The sequence below is a fragment of the Mercenaria mercenaria genome, chromosome 6, assembly GCF_021730395.1.
Source record: "Mercenaria mercenaria strain notata chromosome 6, MADL_Memer_1, whole genome shotgun sequence".
NCBI lineage: Eukaryota > Metazoa > Mollusca > Bivalvia > Venerida > Veneridae > Mercenaria > Mercenaria mercenaria.
The window spans coordinates 18783531-18807825 of NC_069366.1; the positions used below are offsets into that span (position 1 = coordinate 18783531).

General features: G+C 36.0%; 4 protein-coding genes across 15 annotated transcripts in view; 3 read left to right on the forward strand and 1 right to left on the reverse strand.

Moving 5' to 3' along the window:
- The window catches only part of LOC123549501 (uncharacterized), a 29160-nt gene extending 25245 nt beyond the window's left edge, over positions 1-3915 (forward strand). For all 6 annotated transcript variants that reach the window (XM_045337631.2, XM_053545283.1, XM_045337634.2 and 3 more), the window contains 4 exons: positions 316-401; positions 893-1024; positions 2020-2154; positions 2615-3915. In XM_045337631.2, coding sequence (XP_045193566.2) covers positions 316-401; positions 893-1024; positions 2020-2154; positions 2615-2700 — 439 coding nt within the window. In that variant the 3' untranslated portion in view covers positions 2701-3915. The remainder of the gene's footprint in view (positions 1-315; positions 402-892; positions 1025-2019; positions 2155-2614) is intronic.
- A 5192-nt stretch (positions 3916-9107) lies between these two features.
- The window catches only part of LOC123550637 (uncharacterized), a 30646-nt gene continuing 15458 nt past the window's right edge, over positions 9108-24295 (forward strand). Inside the window, exons 1-4 of one of the 7 annotated variants that reach the window (XM_053545286.1) lie at positions 9108-9176; positions 13352-13378; positions 15525-15563; positions 16256-16459. In XM_053545286.1, the coding sequence (XP_053401261.1) occupies positions 13370-13378; positions 15525-15563; positions 16256-16459 (252 nt within the window). In that variant the 5' untranslated portion in view covers positions 9108-9176; positions 13352-13369. Of the gene's footprint in view, positions 9177-9321; positions 9651-13351; positions 13379-15524; positions 15564-16255; positions 16460-24295 lie in introns of those variants that run through there. The other 6 variants (XM_053545285.1, XM_053545287.1, XM_053545288.1 and 3 more) reach the window with 6 other exon arrangements.
- Positions 17636-20901, forward strand: LOC123555102 (uncharacterized). The gene is made up of 3 exons (XM_045345681.2): positions 17636-18439; positions 18700-19059; positions 19437-20901. The coding sequence occupies exons 1-3, from the start codon at positions 18248-18250 to the stop codon at positions 20187-20189; spliced, it is 1305 nt and encodes a 434-aa protein (XP_045201616.1). The 5' UTR covers positions 17636-18247; the 3' UTR covers positions 20190-20901.
- Positions 21298-23511, reverse strand: LOC123555099 (putative nuclease HARBI1). The gene is made up of 3 exons (XM_045345680.2): positions 22752-23511; positions 21958-22569; positions 21298-21865 (listed from the first exon to the last, which is right to left on the reverse strand). The coding sequence occupies exons 1-3, from the start codon at positions 23105-23107 to the stop codon at positions 21502-21504; spliced, it is 1332 nt and encodes a 443-aa protein (XP_045201615.1). The 5' UTR covers positions 23108-23511; the 3' UTR covers positions 21298-21501.

Genomic DNA, 24295 nt, shown 5'->3' on the forward strand with positions numbered 1-24295 from the left:
AGTTTAGTTGTTGACATTGTTATTGTTTATGTGATATTACGGCTTGTTTTTTAAATAGAGATACTTTTCACATATTCATCAATGATTAAAATCTGAAACTTAGACTTTGAAATGCTAAACATTGTTGTGCAATGAAACGTTGCCAAAAGACACCTCAGTCAACTGCAGATATCAAATTAAAATTTCTTCAGTACAAATACGCTATAAACACAGTTAAATCTATCTTTCAGAATATAAATGCAGATGAATATGGACAACAGGGACACGTGCTAGAGTCCAAGTCATCATATTTATATATTTCTTTTTTTACTACAGAGACTCCTGCTTCAAACAGAAAGATTTTCCCCCACCCTACACAACTGACTGCATAGCTCTTCCACTCAGCTCTAGTGTTGATACAAGTAGGTCTAATAGTCCGTTACTGGTGTCGCCTCGCCGGGGTTTAATCCCCGGTTCGGACATTTTTTATAAGATATATCATGCAGTTTCCACTCTCAACACCAGGACTAGTTTGCTCATGATAAAAAAAGGTGTCTTAGTAGGGTGACGTGTTATTTACGAGAAAAACAACATTATAATGTAGGACGTTGTGTTCTTTGCTACAAATTACTACTGTCCGTATATGATTGGAAATATAAACCTGAAAAACGCGCAATAGTAGGTTATTGAACTCAAATGAATTCTCATTACCTTAGTTATTAACTCCGTATATCAATTTACTTGCTTCAAACAGGAATATGTTAACTTAACTTGGAATTTCTCTATAAATGAATTTATTCCGTTTATATTATTTATTGCCTGAAGGTAGCTCTTAATTCGTATCTTCTATTTCGGTATCTTTTCATAATAATTTCTTAGCAACGTTTTATTTTATACTTTCAAACACTAATAGAATTTTGCAAGACGTTGGTAATGTCGGAATACCCGAGAATCAGTCATCCAGAATACTTTAGAGATAAGTTTTCAATTCCAACACAGGAGATGATGAGAACAAGGTTCCGGGCTACTCCATATGTTGTTAAAGGTAAATATATTAAAAAATCGGTATTATAAAAACATAAATCCCCATGTTGATACAAGCATTATCTGTTCATAACTCTCTCTGCTCATATATGTAAGACCTTTTATTATATACCTTTATAAATTCTATCAAAAATACAGATTGTATTTCAGAAGTAAATATGAACAGGCAGAAAAAAATCCGTACTGTACCTTTTGTATTGCATGTTGCCGGACTACTTTCATGATCCGACACAGTTCTATAAATTTAGCGCAAACGAAATATTCTCACAATTCTATTTTAACATCGACAAACATTTAATATTTCGTTCGATAACGAAACAACAAACAAAAAGGTGGAGGTATATGATAAAAGGTCATTACAACAGTAGTTAGATCTGGGATTTTGTATTCGTCTCTTGTGGATTTGCAAGAACAGATCACACTCGTCGCTTGCTCGCCTCGTGAGACCCGATCCTGGCAAAGTCCACTCGAGCCGAATACAGCATCCAAGATCGAGCTACTATTATAATAACTCTATTATTTTGTTAAATGTATAATATTTCAAAATTCTATTGTTAGGAAAGCTTTCGTGTCCTGTGAGAAGCTCTTACTTTTGCCTTATGAAAACCAATATTGTTGAGAGACCTCAGCAATGGGTAATTGAATTTTCACAGATTTTACTGTCTTCCTCCAGCTCAGCCAGGTTGAAATCAGATTATTTAGAATTTTCAAATAAATATGGATAAACGTTTTAATTACTTGTCTGGTCAAGGGGAGGTAATACGATATAAAGCCAATCACATATTAATATAGTTCTACATTTCCTTTCAAGACGTGTCAGTAAGTAGCAAACTTATATTAAACGTTCGTTTTAGCTCTGTAATATAAACCTTATAAATCGGTCTCGTTTTTGCGTATCAATCTTTTATTACAATTTATTCTTATTTCAAAAGGTTTCTTGATTGTAGCTGTTCATGTTTGATCTTGGTTGCTCAGTCTTTACATCTCGCTTTTCAGCATCATCAATTCCAGTCGACGACCCAAGGCAAAGAGTTGCTCGACATTTGCGAGGTTCTTGGATCAAAAGAAATAGCATAATCACATTAAGCATGTTTGACAGTCTCAACGAAACACATAGATATTTCACAGATCGTAAGTTACTCTAACCTTTCTGCAGACTTCAAAATCTACATCGTAACATAATTGAGTCGCACCATTTGAAAACTAACATAGTGCATTTGCGACCAGCATGGATCCAAACCAGCCTGCGCATCCGCGCAGTCTGGTCAGGATCCATGCTGTTCGCTTTCAAAGCCTATTGCAATTAAAGAAACCGTTAGCGAACGCGCAGTCTGGTCTGGATCCATGCTGGTCGCAAATGCACTATATTGGTTTTCTCATGGTGCGGCCATTATATACCGTACAGGAAAGCTCAGTTTTTTGAATTCTATAGAATTCTATGGTTCAGTTGTAACTACCTGGAAAAAGAAACTTTCTTCCCGTGTAAAGACAGTTAAATAAGATCTAAAAGAGTGTTTGAGTTACCATCTTTAAACATAATTGTTGTTGAACAGTAAAATAAAACATACGATATCCATTTTTTCTATTGTAGCCGAATATTTGAAGTGCAAAGAAGCTCAGGATCGAGTATCCGCACCAACCACTGTGATAATGGATCTTGAAGACTGGAGAATGTAGAGTTTCCATTATAATGTGTGCACATTCTTTAAAAGACAATTATTTATCGGCTGTGATTACAGCCTGGTTAGTTTATAGTATTCTCGTTGTTTCTACATGTTTAGAACTAGGAATGCAAGATATTTTAGTTACAGCTTGTTGCTGTAAAATCTATCAAATTTAACAATGTTTGAAGCCAGGTTGCCTATATACACTTCTCCCAGATTAAATGTCTTCATATTTTGCCTGGTCTACGTAATATTTCAACCGTATAGACGTATGATAGTACACGCTTGATTTAAATACATTATATTTTAGCCCTTCAGCTGTCAATTTGATACGATACTAATGTATATGCCCACACATTTCGTAGTGCTGAAATAGTCGTGAGTTTTCGCTTTTTATGAAATGGACTAGATCATATCTTATGATAAGATATGATAAGGTAATAAAAGAAGAAAAGTACACTTGTTTAGCGATCAACATTTGAACAAATAAAGGCATCCATTACAAGGTATACTATATACATAAATGCCAGAAATACTAATTTCTAAAAGTGAATTAGAATTTTGCGTTAATCCATTCTTGTATTTAATTAACTTGCACGTCTTTATACATGTTTACAAGATGAAATAACTCGATTTAACACATTAACAAAATTTTCACAAGAGAATGAATCAGAAATTACTTTTAAATAATTCAAGCGGACACACTCGGATAATTTACTCATCCGCCTATTCTGTCTTAGACGTGTGAAAAATGTTTTGCAGCAATGACGTTAGTTCATATTTGCCAGTATGGTATTTCAGTGAACAAAGACTTGAGCTAAAACGTTGACTTTTATCAAACAGAAGCAGTGCATTTTTGTTTCCGTGTTTAACATCTACATTGTTTCTCTCAAATTGAAAGCAAAAAGCTTTTAAATGTAGCAAAGGACTTCTGTTTGCTAAAACATTGCCGTATTTGATTTATAACTACTGACAAAAACGGTTATTTTCTATTATTTACTAACTACAATACATAAGATCATGTTATATATGGATACAGTATGGCACAGGTGTACTTGAGTAGCTGTTTGTTCTTGTGTTAATGTCCTCATTATGTAGATATATTGCACATTTTACATGCCCTATTGCTGTGATATAATTTATTGGTACGGAGAGAGTAAATACAATACTTGAAAGGAATATATTTTATATGCTTGTAGATATATAGTTCAATAAATATAACCAGAAATTTACATTGTTGCTTTTCCATTCGTTTGCAAATTTTATGTATATTTTTGTTGAAATGATTCTTTCTGTTATCTTATTCTGCTTGAAGTCTGTTCATGAAAGGTAATGGGAAGTACAATCCTTAATCCCACCCCAGGCTCATTACAGCAGAACTCTTTTATACAGATACGTTAAATGGACTCCATGACCCCAAATGTCAGATATAATAACAACGATGGACCTGTGTATGGTGTGACTTTAGAGATGTTTTAGGCTGCTGCACGAAATTTAAGGACATCTGTTGTGAAGTCTGGTTAATTCTTCATGTAGATCTTTTCGAAGCATAGAACGCAAAAAGGAAAAATAATAACTAGCTCTTCGACTGAGGTATTGAGTCCAATATCCATGAAACCGCCTCCTATCACCGGATTAAACTGAACTCTATTATACTTTTACAGTGAATCAACTCCACGATTCAAAAGGACGAGAAATAACACGGGGAGTTTTTAGGGCAGTCACAAGGCACTTTAAGTCTGCTGTTTTGAAGTTTACATATGAAAGAATATTTAAGAAGTTTCCCTTTTCTTTTTTCGTCGTGCCCAAAATGGTGTTAGTTAGGTGTTCTGACTTCCGGAAAGTCTCCAAGTTTATTGTTCCATAGGTTTTGATATATGAGCTTGTTTGTGTTTTACAATGTGTTCCAGTGTTTACTGTTACGTGTGTAAGGGATTCACCTGGTGAGGAGCAATTTTATTTAACTGTTTTATAATACAGGAAGGGGGCGGGGGGCTAAACAATGAGATTTTGTCGCCAGTAAACTAGTTTAAATTTCCCAGTGGTTGTGTTACCGCTGAACGGTCCAACACGTATCCTTCTTCAAGTATGTAGTGTCTTTTTTTTTTACTTCGGTGTCTTATTATTTCATTCACTGGTGCAGATATATACATATGCTAAGTCCATGTACATGGATTTATATTTACATGAACACACATTTTCATGTAGCGTGATGTTTGGGTGGTTGTCTTCTCTAGACGTGGTTTTACCTGTTGGACTAAAGTTGTCATTGTTTTCTTTTATATTTACTTTGAATGGACACAATAATTTCAAAGGACGAAATAATAACAACATTGTGTAAACCTAACCTTACCGTGCTAACGGTATATGTTTAAATTTGACAGATTTCTTAATGTAGTGTTTGTTTAGGCAATTGATATGGCTATCATAAAATTACGGTGCAAACAAAGAATTTTCAAATATTTAATTGTTACGCTTGAAACTGGTTCAGTAGATGATATGTTTACGCTTTAATCATTTGAAAGTTTTCCCATGTTTTATATTCACCAGCCTTTATTTGATCAATCAAATTGTTAAACTTTCCGCACACGTTCGTGAATATTAAATATTTACGCCATTTCCACGCAATTAAGACATATCGATCTAAAATATCTGAACCCTTATTTATATGATTGTCAAATGTAGTAGAATAGCCTTTAGATAAACTATTTCCAAGATACTCACGACCAGCATAATTTATGCAACTGAATTTACATCGTATTATATATTAGAAGAGTTGATATATATATTAGGACGACCCTATGCAAAGATTTGCTCGAGACTTGCGAGATTCTCGGATTAAAAGAAAGAGCACAACCATTCTAAGTATGTTTCCAACGAAACATATATATATTTTATACATCATAGTTTACTCCAACATCTTTTCATAGGTGTCTAAGTTTACGTGTCAGTGATGGAATAGGTCGTAATGGAAAACTTAGTACATTAAATTTTACTTTATATTATCTTGAGTAGTCCTGTCGTGAGTTCCTGTTGATGTGAAGACTTTTTTTTCTATCTGCCCATTGTTTTCTCGTTCAGGGCAAAGCCATTATTTTATCTGAGGATAATATGCTGCTTTTCAAAAGACATGGCATGATGATGATTAGTTTTAATTTTTTCTCTCTCTATGATAATAAAGATATATACAGAAAGGTTTTCGGCAAAAAAAACCCCAAAAAACGAACGAACACGATAAAATATAAGCATAAAATACATGGAAGTACTGTGCACACTGAATGCTACAATAGCCACATTTCGCAAATGGAGTCACGATAAAATTGACACCGTAATTAATCTACAATAGAAAAAGTTGAAAACCACAGGTCACCCAACACGACATACACGAAAATGTTGCAGGCTCGGTTTGACTGAGCCTGGTCAAGAACAGTAGTGGAAATGCAAGCTACTGTTCACGCCCTACAGCCCAGGGTTGAGCAGAACTCAACATTTCACATGTTAAAAGTATCGGAATATAATGTAGAGACACCCGCAAAAGTATTCAAACGGCGGTGCACATCGAACCTTTAATGATACGCAGAGTGCAGTTCCACAAAAAGCGGCGTGTGTCCCCAGTTAAAATAACGATGTTGCCCTTATTGGGAAAACAATTGGTAGAACTAAACAAACTGGAATTTAGAGAGAGTATCTAAGGTTAAGGAGCCCGCATATCACAGAAACTGCCAAAAGACAAAATTAAAAAGCAGGCACCATATCCGGTGGGTGATTAAACAATACCCAAAGCTATTAAAGCAGGAGTATTGGAACCACCCATGCTGAAATGTTCAATCTGAAAAATTAAACAGTAAACTAACACAACATACATGTCGTGCTGAAAAATCTGAAGTGATCGAAATATAACAGCTTGCGGGCATACCATGCGATGCATGGCTCTATGGCTGTGTTTGGGGTGTTCTGTGCTTCTGGAAAATCTACACTTACCTTTTTTTTAAATTAAAAGGTAAAGGTATATTTCCCAGAAGCACAGAGCACAGTAGACAAAACGCAACCAAAGCCATGCATCTCAAAGTAGGCTGACAACAAATAGAATCGACAAGTTGTACGGAAAAAGATGGCAACAGTCACGTAAACAGAACATATGATAAACGTACACTACATTTTAGTATATATAAGCAGTAGAGATACACAACCTTGACTTCCGTTACTGAATAATAAAGAGGACCCGGTAGCATAGGTAGGTAAATACTCCAGCAAATGGAATAGATGGAACAACAGAGCAGTTTTAATAGGTTTCTCCTGAAAGTCGGGTTTCAGGAAAAAAGCCAAATTTAAATGACAATTGCTCCTTTCATTTGGATTGCATTTGCAACAAAATAATCATCATATCCTATTTGTTCTTGCGAAGATACCAGTCAGTTTTTTTTTGAAGAGTAAAAATTTTCAACGCTTGCTTTGCAGCTTCTTTAATTTGCTATGATGTATATTTCGTCAGTCTTACGAACAGACTCAGTCAGATCGAGTCTGCTATTTAAATATTTATTTGCGTAAAACCATGCTTCAAAATTGTCTGTTTATCGATCTATCGATTTTATCAAGCAGTAACAGTCAGGATGGATGGGAAAACACATGAATGTGAAATGTAGGTAAAAAGCACATTTGAGCCGCGCCATGGGGAAACCAACATAGTGGGTTTGCGACCAGCATGGATCCAGACCAGCCTGCGCATCCGCGCAGTCTGTCAGGATCCATGCTGTTCGCTAACGGTTTCTCTGATTGCAATAGGCTTTGAAAGCAAACAGCATGGATCCTGACCAGACTGCGCGGATGCGCAGGCTGGTCTGGATCCATGCTGGTCGCAAACCCACTATGTTGGTTTTCTCATGGCGCGGCTCATTTAATCTAACCTAGGCTGCTACTATTTTGGGTTTGGCTATGTTTTGTGCTTCCAAAAGACTTACATTATTATTACTGACGCACATTTCATTTTTGTTTTCTTTTTAATTGTTTTACACCGAAGAGCCCAGGTAAAAGTCAGTACTATATTTCAAACTGTTATCTAACTAAATGCAGCTAAATATGGTTTCATGCAAAAGTTCAGTATTCAGAAACAAAGTAATTTTCCTGGAGGTTCGCCAGGATTTTGAAATGTAATATGTTTTTTTTTATACTAGTGCGTCACTAGTATAACAGTGTAACAGTGTTTTATTATTATCATTATACCAGACTTAAATAGCGCCCATTTCATGATAAACACGTTCAAAGGCGCTTTACATATAGCAAACACAACCACACAGGGCGCGAAATTCATCCTCCACTAGGACATACGCAGAATGATCTGGCCAGAGGGACAGAGTGAGATAAAGCCCTGAGAACAGATAGAGAGAAATCCTTTTCAGATACAGGCCTGTTTAACCTATCCTGATTAACAGTGTTGTTGACTTTCATAATATGATGAGATGTTGTAAACAGCTTTAAAATCATATAAAAAGTTAAATGATGAAAATATTTAGCCACAGCTGACAAAATTTCATTAATCTCCTTTTTATGTTAATGCTAATTCTTAGTCATCATTTTTAAAAGTTATTATGCCCTGTTTTCAAATCGTTATCATAAAGTGTTTATAAATGCTTTATAAATGCAGTTTCTGATAATTTTGACACTTTTCTGTAACAATAAAAATGATAAATGTATCTATGGAAGGAGACTACATATTCTCTTGGCATTTTTTAGGCATGGTCGAGCACCTTTATATATCCACCCAGCCATCCACCCACCTTCCAGTTGTATAGCTGTGCGAATGAAACTGAAATCAAAGTAGAGAACCTTCGAAAGTGAGTAGTTATTTGTTAGCATTTATTCTGTTGGATTTACAGTCACACCAACTCAGTTATTGTCTCAGGGCGAATAGTTAAGACCACTGGCACACAATCAAGAGTCCACGAAATGTGTCAGACTGCATATAACATATAACATATTTGGTAAAAGTTGTATCCTGTCTGGTAACAGATGGAATTCATTTTGGTGTAGAAAAGATGTCTAATTGGTAAACATTGCCAATCAATTGTACCTTACTGAGTAGGCATGCATCAAAGGTAAGGAAAGATTGTTTGTTTTAGAGCCATGCCATTAAGTAACATGTAAAGCCAAACGCACGCTATTCTGGACAAATATCATAATCAGATAAAACAACACCTACCAGAACAACACACCGTACTGTGCAAAACCACGATTGAACAATTCCTTGTTTTTTATTCATATCGGTATGAATGGATTTTATAAATGACACGCTTTAATACAGAAGTATTGTGCATTTTATAAATAGGAAAGGTTTTTGTTAAAATTGTACATATATTTAGTATTCACCAGGTTGACGTTAATATCTTATTTGTTTGGACTTTTGAATCGCGCTTGTAACATTGGTGTACATATCAATCATAACAAAGTAAATTCAATTATAATTCATTTAAATAAAGAAAACAAAGAATAAAGGTTTGTAGGTATTTGCTCTAACAACTCTTGTAGTTTTGATATTAACATTGTGGAATTTTCTAGTTTCGGATCAGCAAAGTCCATAAGAAAAATGTTTGCAATGTTCCGTTTACTTGATCATGTTATTCTTACGCGTTTCTATTGTAGTGTGTACCCATTGAAAATATTTAACCTGATAAATCGTAATACAGCTCTCCAAAACGCTACTTTGTATTTTGTTTAAATAACTGCTCAACTAGCATGCGTTGATCGGAAAAAATAGAGTATCGGTAGTGTCAGACTTGCCCGCTGTATACGTTTGTTGACAATAAGTAAACAAAAAAGGGAATAACTGTAATTTACATAAGAAAAGAGGTGCAATTTGAAAGTATAATTACAAATATATGACAGGGTGTTTCTTAAATATTTTGCCCAACGACGGTCTCATGTGAACGTATTTAATATATCTTGGACTTCAGTTTCCTAAAACTCAAGGTAAATACATTTTGAATGTTGAAATTTATTTTTTGTTGTATATTCATTTGTTTAGAAGATTTTAATTTGTTTATTGTAAGTGCACCTTTAAGCAGGATTTAATAACTACATAAATGGGCGATTTTTTATTTACTACTATTATCTTTTAAATTTTGTGCAGTTTTTAAATAGTGAACACTTAAGAAATGGTAAAAGCTTGAACATTATATTTCCTTGATTTTGAGCAGCAGAAGATACATTTTTAAAATTGTTTTAAAAATACTTGAATTACACCCGCTAATTAGGAAAAGTGAGTGCGTGCACATATCAACAATGAATATTTACAGGAGAAATCGTTCTAGTTTGCAGAAGCAAATATGATCTATGCGAACTATTTGCAAAACGAAAACAATTAAATCTCCATGTATAGAATTACAAAAAGCAATGGGCTACAATATTAAAGGGCTAGCACCTATTGTATACCTCACAATTGCCCGATTTGTTTGAGTGATCAAATGTTCAAACATATTGTCTTACTTGTCAAAATATTCTTATCTTTTCAACAGCTAAACATTGAAACTATTGATTTGCATTTTAAGTAAATGCGAATAGTTATATAAGGGAGCTATATATATATAACAAACCAAGAGAAAAACAACGGTGTTAAACTAAAAATCCTGTAAAGACGATAATCCCTGTTTAAGCGATGATATAGCACATTCGAAAACTATTTACTATATAATATATTTATGAAGATAAATATACTGAATATCATTTTATTGGCAGGGAAGAAATTAATTTTAAAATCATGCTTTATCATAATGACCTGTTTTCAATGGTGTGAACAGTTTTTAACATATTTGAATGTGACAAAATTAGTCTGATAGTAGCAAAGTTGTGATGAAACTGAGTTTGATCAAACTGAGTCTGCTATTATTATTCTTGGTTGCATTATTTGCTTTCAAATGATCTTTTTACAGATTTTATTGAATGTAGCAAAGTTGTAATAAAAAAGAGTTTGGATGATGCAAGATTGTAATGAAGCTGGGGTTAAAGGAGAAAAAGTTGTAATGCAGCAGAGTTTGAAGAATGCAAGGCTATAACGAAGCTCATGTTGAATGTAGAAAAGTTTTAATGAAACAGAGTTCGAAAAATGCAAGGCTGTTATGAAGCTGAGGTTGAGTGAAGCAAACTTATAATGAAGCAGAGTTTGTTGAATGCAAGGTTGTAATGAAACTGAGATTGAGTGTAACAAAGTTGTAATGAAGGGATTTTAGGGAATGCAAGGCTGTAATGAAGTTGAGGCTGAATGTAGCCAAGCTGTAATGAAACAGAGACTATATGTAGCAAAATTGTTATGAAACTGTGGTTGAATGTAGCAGACATGAGCTTTACTGTTGTAATAGTTTATTGATTTCCTTGATTTAGGAATAATAAAAAATGATAATAATAAAAATGTTTATTAAGTGTTGGCATACAAATTAACATAAATTACAATAGTGCTTTTTAAGAAACAAAAAGGTGTCACGACTACTCATTTATTGGCCTGTTTTTGTGAAACAAATGACTGATGTGGAACAAGCAATTCATTTTAGTATTTTTCTAAAGGACATGAATCGTATTCAAGAATTTTTGCATTTTATAAACAAAAATGAAACAATGCATCGATATAATTGATATTAGTTTATAATTGATATACAGTCGTATATATATATATCTTACAATATTTCGGTCGAGTCAAACGAAATTATCCTAATGTACTTATAAAGACAGAACTTATTAGATAATTAAGCTGAACTTTAATAGCAGTAAATACCTTTTAAGAGGATTTGGAAATAGTTTAGTTTCAAACATATCTTAAAGGTCATGATCAGGCATTAGTCAGAACGCAATGTTCATTTGACCTACAGTAAATATTTACGTAAAATTATTGTACGGTCTTCACTTAATTCAAATGTTTTAAATTTGTAATGCAAATATTATGGATATCCTGCAAAATAAGTTGAAAACCGTTTGCTTTTAAACTCCTACATGGTTGTTATGGGGGAAGATCAAAGACAAATAAACTACGAAAGAAAAATAAGAAAGCGTAATAAAGTTAGCATATATAAACCATACATTGTTCACTGCTGTCTTAACCACATCAAACATATAAACATCAGTTGGCAATAGCATATACTATTTCTGTATTACTAGTATTTTGTTATGTTTGAAAGCCCTTAAATCACAATTATGCAGCACCATCTAGACTTTCAACATACATGTATCAACCAATATGAATCTGTGAAAAATGAGTGTTGCAATCGGTTAGTATCGTTAACGTCTTTATTTAAAACATCAGCCCAAGCAAGATATCAAAGTGAAAGTTACAAGTAATATTTTAAGCTATCTTTAAATTTGACTCTGCCATTTGAGTAATTTTATAATTGTTGTTTTTATACGTAAACATGGATTTAATATATTTAGACATATTTAAAGTGTGAACTTTTGTTACTTAAAGCAGAAGCGATACTGGAAATGTGGTTAAATCAAGTCATTTTTCAGCCTTCAAAGTGCTGTATCATAGAATTACACGACTTCATACAGATATTAACAAAACATCCAAATACTAGACCAATAAATCAGAACACTCAATAGATTTTAGATACAGAAATTACTTGATATAAAAGGTAACAGTTTAGTACTATTGGTCCCAATAAAACTGAAATTAGCAATTAATCATATTAGAGCTAAGAATGACAGCAGGTTATCGTCACATCAACGATATGCCAGTAATTTATGTCAATTTGTAAAGGGACAAACCCACACATTTTAGGCAAAAAAAAACAATTATCTCAAAAATCCTAAAAAATGTGAGTACTCTGAAAGCGACTAGTGGTACAAACTTATTGAAAAAGACTTTTTCAAGATATTCTTATGAATAACCAAAAATATTGTGCAGAAGGTAGTAAACCGTTGCAACGCCATTGAAATAATGTAGAAAATAAAACATTCTTCTTGCATTTTAACTACCAATACCTAACTTTAATTTTAACTCACTTATCATTTTCAGTGTTATATATACATTCTATGCCAAACTTTGATGAAATGAACATGTTGAAAAATCTTACCCAAACTATGGGCGAGTAGCTTTAATAGGCACGTATGCAAATTAAATTCAGTCAATGAAATTATGACGACAACAAACCTTTTAAAGATGTAAATATTGAGACGTTTTAAGAATGAGGACTTTGGTAGAGAACTCTTGAAACACTATAACCCGAGAAGACTAATTTCAAACTAAGGTCAAGTGTTTATTAGAAATTACAATACGTGAAGTTAAAGAGATCGAAAACGTGCTTGAAGTCATTCTATATTTGTATTGAAACAAAATTTACTCTATACTGCAGCGTTATGAGAATAAATGAGCCGCGCCATGAGAAAACCAACATATTGCGTTTGCGACCAACATGGATCCAGACCAGCCTGCGCATCCGCGTAGTCTGGTCAGGATCCATGCTGTTCGTTTTCAAAGCCTATTGCAATTAGAGAAACCGTTAGCGGACAGCATGAATCCTGGATCCATGCTGGTCGCAAAGCCACTATGTTGGTTTTCTCATGGCGCGGCTCAAATACACTTGGTAAAAATAATAATGTTTCCTTTGTAACAGTTGGTAGTTAATTTCTTTGATGTTTGAAAGTTTCTATTATTTGAAAATATATTATTATATATTTACTTACAGATTTGAAAGTGGCCGATCATGCACCGTGTAAGTATAGAAATTGAAGAACATTATTTCTTTATGTTATATGTAATGTCCATTTAAATGTTTTTGTTGATAAATTCTTTCACGTAGCTAGTACACCTCAATTGTTTATGTGCTTAACTGTAATCATTCAAACAGTTTGTCACATAAAAAGATGTATACGTATAAAAAGGAAAACCGAACAATGTTGCAAATCAATCAGGTAGAATTTCATTTATTTGCAAGTGTGCTTTACAAGGCTATCGTCAGATTCATTCAACTGGTCAGCCGGAACATACATATGAGCTTTATTTAACGTTATTAGTGTCAGATCCATTAAACTGATCAATGTGAATCTTACAAGGTTGTCGTCGAATCCATTAAACTGAACAATGTGAAAATGTGTACTGTCAAATCCGTTGTACTGAACAACTATTACTTACAATGTTACTGTCAAATCCATTGTACTGAACAAATATGACTTACAAGGTTACTTTCAAATCCATTGTATTGAACAAATATGACTTACAAGATTACTGTCAAATCCATTGTACTGAACAAATATGACTTACAAGGTTACTGTCAAATCCATTATACTGAACAAATATGACTTACAGGGTTACTGTCAAATCCATTGTACTGAACAAATATGACTTTCAATGTTACTGTCAAATCCATTGCACTGAACAAATATGACTTACAAGGTTACTGTCAAATCCATTGTACTGAACAAATAAGACTTCCATTGTACTGAACAAATATGACTTACAAGGTTACTGTCAAATCCATTATACTGAACAAATATGACTTACAGGGTTACTGTCAAATCCCTTGTATTGAACAAATTTGACTTACAATGTTACTGTCAAATCCATTGTACTGAACAAATGACTTTCAATGTTACTGTCAAATCCATTGCACTGAACAAATATGATTTACAAGGTTACTGTCAAATCCATTGTACTGAACAAATATGACTTCCATTGTACTGAACAAATATGACTTACAAGGTTACTGTCAAATCAATTATACTGAATAAATATGACTTACAGGGTTACTGTCAAATCCCTTGTATTGAACAAATTTGACTTACAATGTTACTGTCAAATCCATTATACTAAACAAATATGACCATTGTACTGAACAAATATGACTTACAAGGTTACTGTCAAATCCATTGTACTGAACAAATATGACTTACAGGGTTACTGTCAAATCCATTGCACTGAACAAATATGACTTACAAGGTTACTGTCAAATCCATTGTACTGAACAAATATGACTTACAATGTTACTGTCAAATCCATTGTACTGAACAAATATGACTAACAAAGTTACTGTCAATTCCTTTGTTCTGAACAAATATGACTTACAAGGTTACGGTCAATTCCTTTGTTCTGAACAAATATGACTTACAAGGTTACTGTCAAATCCATTGTACTGAACAGCCCGACCATATAAATGTGCTTTACAAGTCTACTGTCAAATGCATTATACTGATAAGTGTGATCTTACAAGGCTAGTGTAAAATCCATTTAATTGATCAGTGTGAGGATATTTATAAACGTATTTTACAAAGCTAGTATAACATCTATCAAACTTTTCAATTCGAACATACATATATACTTTAAAAATCTGTCGTCAAATCCATTTAAGTAATCAGTGCGAACATTCAAACATATTTTTCATGGCTATTATACTTTATTTATATTCAAATCTTACAAGTTATTACATTATCTATCCATTATCTATCTATACAACATACATGTCCTCTATAGCCGAGTGGTTATAATCACTTGCCCCTCGCCGATGTGGGTTCAAGCCTCACTGAGGGCGTTGAATTCTTCATGTGAGGAAGCCATCCAGCTGGCTTACGGAAGGCCGTTTGTTCTACCCAGGTGCCCGCTCGTGAAACAATGCACAGAGGGGCACCTGGGGTCTTACTCCACCATCGAAGCTGGAAAGTCGTCGTATGACCTATAATTGTGTTGGTGCGACATTAAACCCAACAAAACAAAATAATACAACAAGCAACATGTAACACAATTATTGTCATTTGGTGACGCTTGTGTGTTTTGACGTCATACACAATATAAGGCTGATAAATCTTCAGATTGACCTCATTAAAAAATTAAAATTAAATAATTGCGTAATACTATTTTTTTTTCAGAATCAGATGCGCGAGACTCGGTTTGAGCCAAAATACGAGGTAAGATTCTCCAAAAGTACTGAGTTCAGTTTCTGAGATTAAAAATGTTAAGGGAAATATATAGATTACAGTACATGCATTCTGATTTATGCAGAACACTGTTTTCAAGAGGTTTGCACTTACCTACACTCATGTCTGAAGCGCGCGTATTATCTATGGTATATACAAATAAAACAAAAGTATTGCAGTGATGGATAAATGTATTGATGCAATTGCAAAAAATCGCAAAGCAAAGTTAATAATACCCTAAAAGTAATGAATTTTCGTAATTCTGATAAAAATTAAACGGAAGCTGCTAAAATTAAAAGAGCAGAGATAAGTCTGTCAGAAACTGAATGATTGTTCTTCAAGACATTTAAGATGAGGGTTTTCGTAAAGAAATACAACTAATTTGCTCTTTTTAAAAAGCAATAAGAAGTTTGTAAATGCGATAATAACATAAACAAGTACAGTGTTCCACGAATATCTTTCGCACCTCTGCTTCATGTATTTGGTTACACGGAACTTAGTGACAACATCATTCTGAACAGATAACTTATCATCGATTTTAAATCTGAACGTTTAGTTAGCCACTGTTCATATTGTCTGACTAGACTTAACTGTTAATCAGATTGCAGGTATTCGATTTACATTTTGTTCAGCTGCTTTGTCTTTTAAAGTTTAGTGTTTTTATGTTTTGCACATTTTATCAGGAGTCTAGAGCCAGTCCATTCAGACAGCAATATGATCGTCCGCGTGACATAAGTCCTCAAAGATTCTCCTATGATCGAACTCTCGACCCGAGGGCAAACCCTCACAGCGAAGTATACGATCCCAGGTTTAACCCCGCCTCGCCCCTTCCCGACTATCACAAATTTCCCCAACCTCTATACGAGCACGGCAACGAGAGGGAGAATGTAAGTAGCTGCTTTCCGCTGGCTTACTGAAGGCGGGTCCAGAATTGTGTATTTCTGGTTGCTTGGCAATTGTTTCATTTAAAACAGCGTGCTTAAGATTTTTTTTTCTATTTGCATTGCCTGCCGGTGGTATCAAAATACACAGGTTTATTATACCTAAGAGCCGTAGCACAATTTATGATATTTTAAAAAATTATTTCGATAAGTCAATATCACTATCTAGGAAGATGAAATTTTCATGTGTGAAAGGGATCCAAAAGCTCCATTTTCTTCATACTTTGAAAGAGTTCTCCCACATCTTGCCGCAACCTGGATCCGCCTTGTCTCAACGATTAATCAACAATAATACAAAATAATTTGTTTCTCAGTATATTATAACCACTTAAAGGCGTCCAGGACGGATGTTGGAAGTTCAAGAGTAGGTCAGGCAGGCAGGCAACGAGCCTCATGTTTGGAAAACCTTTAATCTAAGGCTTATGATAATGAGAAACAAATTATTTTAGTATCCGTACCCTTACTACCAAGATCAGTAATTCCCGTTTGCAGATTGAATATACTAATAGAACTTCTAATAGAAGTGCGTTACTCATAATTCAACATATCAAGTTTTCATTATTTTTGTCGAGTTATTCTAAAAATTGTATTGTTTACATCAACAATACCAATGAAACTAACATTTTTTAGTAAATGTAATTATGACTTCATAAAATTAGCAGAGTTACGACAATACATACCACTTTTGGAATTTGTACTGGCCGAGAGCACAATCTTTTACTATACGCAGTATTGAATTATGAAGAAAACGCCACTAACATACCCCCACTAACATTCCCGTTAATTATTTTAACACTTAGCGTAATAGGACAATAGATTTACACGCTTATTTAGAGACCCCTGTCTTTTGTATCATTGTCTGTAACGTTATTAAATGTGTATTGTACACAAAACATGCATGACATATATTGTTGACAGCCATTTGTATGCAGATTATGGAAACTAGCATTATGCAAATGCTTCATGAGTCCGTTAATTACATAAAAATGTGTATTGTCATAAAGCCATAACTTTCCTTTAAAATTTGAAATTTAGATAACTGCAAATTTGTTAAGGAAACATCTTAAAATAACTTATGATACAGACACTATTTTGAGTTAGTTTAACGTTTTTATTGTCCTGTGTAAAGCTGGGCTCCCACTGCCGATCAGATCAACTCGATCAAGCCCGATCAAGCGATCGGGTACTTGTCTGGGTAGGTCGGCATGATTGATCGGGAGTGGTCGGGGAGGTCTACCTTGGTCGGCATCGCTCGGGCTTTCTACCCGAATTTTTTTGACATGTCAAAAAAATTCGTGTAGCGATCGTGTAGCCAAGCGGTCGAGAAGAGCTCGGGAAGCGATCGTGTATTGATCGAGTTGAAGATCGAGTTAATCGAGAAACAATCGTGTAGCGATCTTGTTTGGTCGGATTGACATCTTTTACCCGATCTGTAACCGATCTTCTCGACTTCTACTCGAGTAATATACGATCGCATCCCGATTAAGTAGATCTCTGTTCGATCTCTTGTCCAGATTATCAAGACTGCTACCCGACTACTCCACGACCACACACGACCGCACACGATCAAACCCCGATCACTGTTCGACCATACACGAGCTCACGTGACTAAAGCAAGAAAAGCGTGCTGACCAGTGTCTCATAAGTTGTTTGGACGCTGAAGATATAACATCTTTAGCAAACCAATATCTGTTAAAACATCTTCAGCCAAGCCATTTCTACTACAAACTAAAGATGCCGAGAAAAGGCAAAAGGCCGATAGGCAGTACAATTGCGAGTAAATGTGCAGTTGCTGCGCCTCAGCCTGAAATCGTGGAACCCACCCAGGAAGAGAGTAATGAGTCGCCTATACCCCCTACTGACTCTTCTGCCGAGCAAACCAGAAAAGAGCAAGTAGAAGAACGTCCGACTTCTCCTGAGATAGAGGTACTAAGCTTTTGATTTTGCTTTCCCTTCGAATACGAACAAACAACTGTCATTAGACTTATATTTTGTGTGTCAAGTGTTTATAAGGATATAATGCATAATTTGTTTATTTTATCATAACACACTGCTATGTTTGTCATGTATTTTTACAATTAGTACTCTACATGTATATGTTTTTTTCGGCAATATTTTAGGCGCAAAATAACAAACATAATTGGAAGTTTCCTTGTTATTCATAAGTATACTTTTAATGTTTACAGACTGATATCAGGCCCCGGAAGACACTACATCGTACACTCACGCAAGATGAAGAAGATGACCTTGTAGCGTGGTTAAGAGAGAACTCGTTCCTCTTCGACAAATCATCCGCAGGATTCAAGTATAAGGAGAAGAAGAACAGTACATGGGCCGCGAAAGAGGCAGAGTTGGGCCTCAAACCTGGAGACCTGTCGTCAATCTGGTACACGAATATGAGAACACAGTATTCGAAACTAATTAAGCTTACCAACAAATCTGGATCTGGTGCTGGAGAGCGCACAGCAAGGCAACAGTGGATTTTGGACAACTTTGAATTCCTGCGCCCTTATCTGGTACAGCTGCGAACTCAGAGGGGATCCAAAGTAAGTACATGTAGTAATAAAAATCCTGTATAAATCATGTGTATACACTTAAAAGAAATATACGTAATCAAGCATTAAATTATTTCTAAATTTTAATGGTATAAAAGGGAGTTCAGTTTTTTTGCCTAAGTTTGACTCGGATTTAACGACAGCTAAGGCCATATCTCTATTATACAAGGCCATATGTGGACCTATGTTTTAAGTCTTGTGCAAGAGAAATACCATACAACAATTTCTGAAAAGTTCATTTCAGAGCCGGGATTCAAACTCAAGCCAACACATGACACAGGATTCGCAGTCCAAGGCGTTAACCTCTCTGCCATCGGGGCACCTTCTTAAAAGTCTGTATTTATTCTGTGTACTTTCTATATTTGCAGTTTGCGGAGAAGAGAAAGGAACTTGTCTTGGAGGAGACAGAGGATGATGACGCCGCCTCCGATTCGTCAGCACCCTCTACATCAGCAGTATCTGGTTGCCGTCCCAAAGCAGCGCGTGTACTGTCCTCATTGACGTCCGAGTTGGAGTCCGTGCGTGGTGCCATCACAGTTGCGCAAGATCCAGCAGCACACACTGGCCAGTTTTTGGTGTATTTGATGCGCCAAATGGACCAGCAGAGAATGAATGTGTTTGTCACACGTGCAACAAGGCTGGCTCTGGACCTTGCGGAGGAAAGCCAAGAGGAGAAGAGACGACTAGCCACCCAAGAGGCAGCAGGGCATGTAGGTCAACAGATAGCAGATCCAGTTTTTGCCATGCCTGTCCCTCCCGCTCCTACATCATCTATATACAGAAGACAGGCTCCCATATCAGCGGCGTTCGGCTCAGCATGGCAGCAGAATCAGTTTCAGCAACAGGATCACATGCAGCAGGATTTTCAGCTAGCTACCAATATAGCTGCATCTGCACCACCAGCCCATCTTACACCACTGCTGAAAAGTTTTACTCACCTGCAACCACCAAATGTGCAGGCAATCTTGCAACAGCCTACATGTGCTTACAGGTCCATTACACCCGCCATAGAAACCCCAACCACGACTGCATCTATCATCCGCCAGGCTATGGATATGGTCTCGACACCAAATAGTTCCCCCATCCTAACCCAGGAGATGCATGACGCACCCAAGGACTGAACAAAGTAACTGGAAAATGGTTGAACCAGCCAAGTGATTTGATGATGTGATTTTACTCAAGTTTATGTGCATTGTGAATTTAGTTTTTCGACGTTTTGGTTTTTACTTTGAATAAAGGTTAAATAGCCTCATTCTTGATAAATATTACTGTTGACTGTTGAGTCTTATTAAGTAAATCAATGTAAACTGTTCGTAAAATTTGTTTGGATAGCAATTTATCTTACTTAGAAACTTAATTAGCTTACTTTTGGCATAAGGCAAAATAACCCTGTTATTATGTAGGTTTCTGTCAGTATTAAAAGTTGAACTTAAATGTGTATTGTTATAACAAAACAAGGCTGGTCATGCTGGTAGCAATTACTTAAGAATACATGTATTCTAAAATTTAATATTTTTCTTCAGCCCCTAAACAATTAATCAATCAATTAAAAGTGAGCGTTGTGTTCTGGTAGTTAAAACGTTCGACCTTATGAAGAGATGTCTGCTACCGCAACTTGTCCTATACGTGTAGGTTATAGTTCATATAATGGAAAAATAACCAAATTTAATACAAGCGAGCGAAGCGAAGCGCCGTATTAAGTTTGTTTATTTTTCCATTATATGAACTATGACCGACTTATAGTTAACCCCGCCCACTATCATTCCTGTGCCTTCAATTAAAGTCATGTGATCGGGGGAAAATCACGCCATCCGTATACAGCGCGCCAATTGGTTGAACGGTAACTTGGATAAGTCGTTATCGATTCAAAATGACGTAACTACCGCTTGATAAAGCAGAAGTGACGTCATTTTGAATCGACACTTCTGTCGTTCCAGACAGTAGGCTGGGCTTGCTATTTGGCGCGCGCCATGTCTGCTGACCTAGTTATAATACGAACTTATTTGTGCAGAAGTGTTCTTATATGGAACATATTCGAGCAGAAATTTGAAAAATCTCTGGACGGTGATTGGCTCAGAAACTAGGGTGAACTATAAATGAAAGTTGTAAATTACTGGTATGTGGCTATTTCTTGTTGCCGACTTAGGTCATGTTCTAAGTTAACTCACCACCGTGATATGATTGAAATACTTCGAAAAAGGGCATAAAATCAAGAAACAAACAATCAACTCTATTGTATATACATGTATACTTGAAGCTTATTTCCTCCATTAACAAACATATCATGGAAACTATCATATCCAAATAGAAGATGACTTACTATAATATACTTAAACATATCGGAAATCACTTTAATAACTACATAACTTGTGCATACTCGCATCATATAGGTTATACACTTCATCAAAATATCTTTCCAAAGTAACTAACACACTAAATCATATTCTGTTGCCACTCAACTGAACCAGCTCGGGAGTTGAAGTAGTGTTTAATGTAGTTCCTCTGACTGACCCCAGCGGATGTCACCACATTTCTTCCATGGGTCCGATCACCATCAGCCAACTGTCTTCCTTGGCGCCATTCACCAGGTACTAATTGGTTATGCTCGTCCTCTTGGTCGACGGCCAGTCTTGCAATGGCAGGGTACCGTATGCTGATAAGGTTATGCAGTGTGACACATGCAAGAATAATCAAGTCAACGGTTTCGGGCATCTGGTTCAAGCAGCCAAGTAGGCACTGAAACCGCATAGCGAGAAGACCGAAGGCGTTTTCTACCACTCGTCTAGCCCTGGACAACCTAAAATGAAAGGATGGTGATGGTTTATAAGAACAAATTTCTGATTAAATGCATAGCTATTTTGCCAATAGTAATTCAAAAGATTGTCTAACCTGTAATTGAATATGCGCTCCTCGTTGGTCAAGTTGCGTCTGGAGTATGGCTTCATCATCCAAGTTCTCAACGGGAAGGCGTCATCTCCAATGAGGAAGTATGGGGTGTTCATGTCATCGCCAGGCAGTGGATCAGGGTCAGGCAAACCAAGGTTGTTTTCTTCTAGCATGGTTCTGAGTTCAGTGTTATTGAATAGCTGGGCATCGGATGCACTGCCATTAGCACCAACGCTTACCCAGATGAATTTGTAGTTTGCGTCTACGAGTGCGAGTAGTATTATGGAAAAGAAGCCTTTATAGTTATAGAACAGAGATCCAGAGTTCTTCGGGTTCTTTATCCTCACGTGCTTACCATCAAGAGCCCCGCAGACATGAGGAAAATTCCACTTGGTTCGGAAGTCATCTGCAATCTGCTGCCATTGTTCAGCAGTGACGACGTCTGGCAAAACCTCTTCAGAGTACTCCTGTATTATAGCATCCAAAACTTCAGGGACGAATTTACTTATTGTGTTACTTCCCACTCGGAATGAGTACATCAAGTCTGAATACGAGGCTCCAGTTGCGAGATGACGAAGAGTGACCGCCAACTTCAATCCAGGCTCCAGGGCTTCCCTGAAATAGAGATTGAACAATGATAAGTAATAACTAGCCTGCTATTATACAACGTATTAAAATTTCTTAAATATTAGTGACAATTGCACAGAGCTGTTGATGTCAATTGGTTGGAAAAGTAACTAGATGACTAATTATTTCAGAAATACGTGAAAATGATGGGGATCAAACCCATGATTTACCTGAAGTTGGTGTTCTTTTTCTGAATTCTGGGTGATATGCGATCAACAAGCTCCCCAAACATATCAGCGTCTACCCTTAGGAAATTTTTGTATCCTTTTGGGTCTTCCCTGTTTAGCTCCTGTAGCAGTTGCTCATAATGCCCATACAGGGGTCGTCGTGCAAGCCACTGCTTCATCCATATTTTCCTGCGCATTTGTCGCCTACGTCTATGCCTACGACCCTCAGCCTCTTCCTCTTGTTCCAACTCTAGCACTGCAATGGCCCTGTCTCTCTGGAGCTCTAACCATCTGGCCCACATCTGCAACTGCTCAATCTCCATAAATATGTATACTATGCTGGACACAACATATACCATGAAGTTTCAGGATGAAGTGATAATGATCAACACTGTTTGAAGTTTTTATTCTAAAAGTTTTGGTACACGACTGTTCACGACCTTCTACGACTCGAGTACGACTATGACGATCGGGTCGGGGAAAGATCTGACACCGATCGAGCAGAGATCCAGTAGGTCGAGTTGAGATCGTGTAGGGATCGTGTAAAGGTCGGGATGATCGAGCGGAAATCGGAAAGGTGGTCGGGTTGACGTCGTGAAGGAGTCGTGAATAATCGTGTGGAAATCGTGTGTGATCGACAAGAGGTCGAGAAGAAGTCGTGTATTCGCCTTTAGTCGAGCATGGTCGGGCCTGATCGGGGAATTTGGGTGATCGGGATGATCGAGTTGATCTGATCGGCAGTGGGAACCCACCATAAGTGTAACATTTTTTTACGAACACTGAGTTTGCTATTATCGAGTTATGTATTAATTTAACATTTTTAACGGACACTGAGTGATTTGTTATCATGTTATGTGTTAGTTTAACATTTTTAACGAAGTCTTAAGTTTGTTATTATCGTGTCATGTGTTAGTATAACAGTTTTAACGGACACTGAGTTTCTTGCAATCTGACTAAAGTACATCTCCTATTACGCTACGTTTAGAAGATCAAGTACTTAAGAGTATAAAAATGAGGCCATAGGACATGTGTTGCTTTTGCTTTGTATTTCAATATACGAGTATTATGTAAAAAAGTAATATCATTTCTCGCTTTCATGGTTTCTTCACATTAGGGAAAGGCTGCAAGTAACCTATGTTAGAGAAAGGCAGAGGGTTATATATATGTTAGGCCTTAGGCTATGTGTGTTAGAGAAAGATGTTTGAGAAAGTTTGATAGAGAAAGGCTGCAGTTTATATATGTTACTGAAAGGCTACAGGTCATGTATGTTAGAGAAAGGCCTCAGGTTATGTTTGTTAATTGCTGCAGGTTACATTTGTTCGTAAAGACTGCAGGTTATACATTATATATGTCAGAGAAAGACTGCAGGATATGTTAGAAATCTGATAAAACTGTCTTAAACTTTGGAAGCTTAATCATCCTTTTTCTTAAGAAGAACTGAAATTCAAGCGACAGAAAATAAAATGACGATATTACGTTAGTATGTATTTGTATAGACCAGGTTAGTCACCGCGAATAAGCTCTGGTCTCGGTGCATTCTTAGTAAT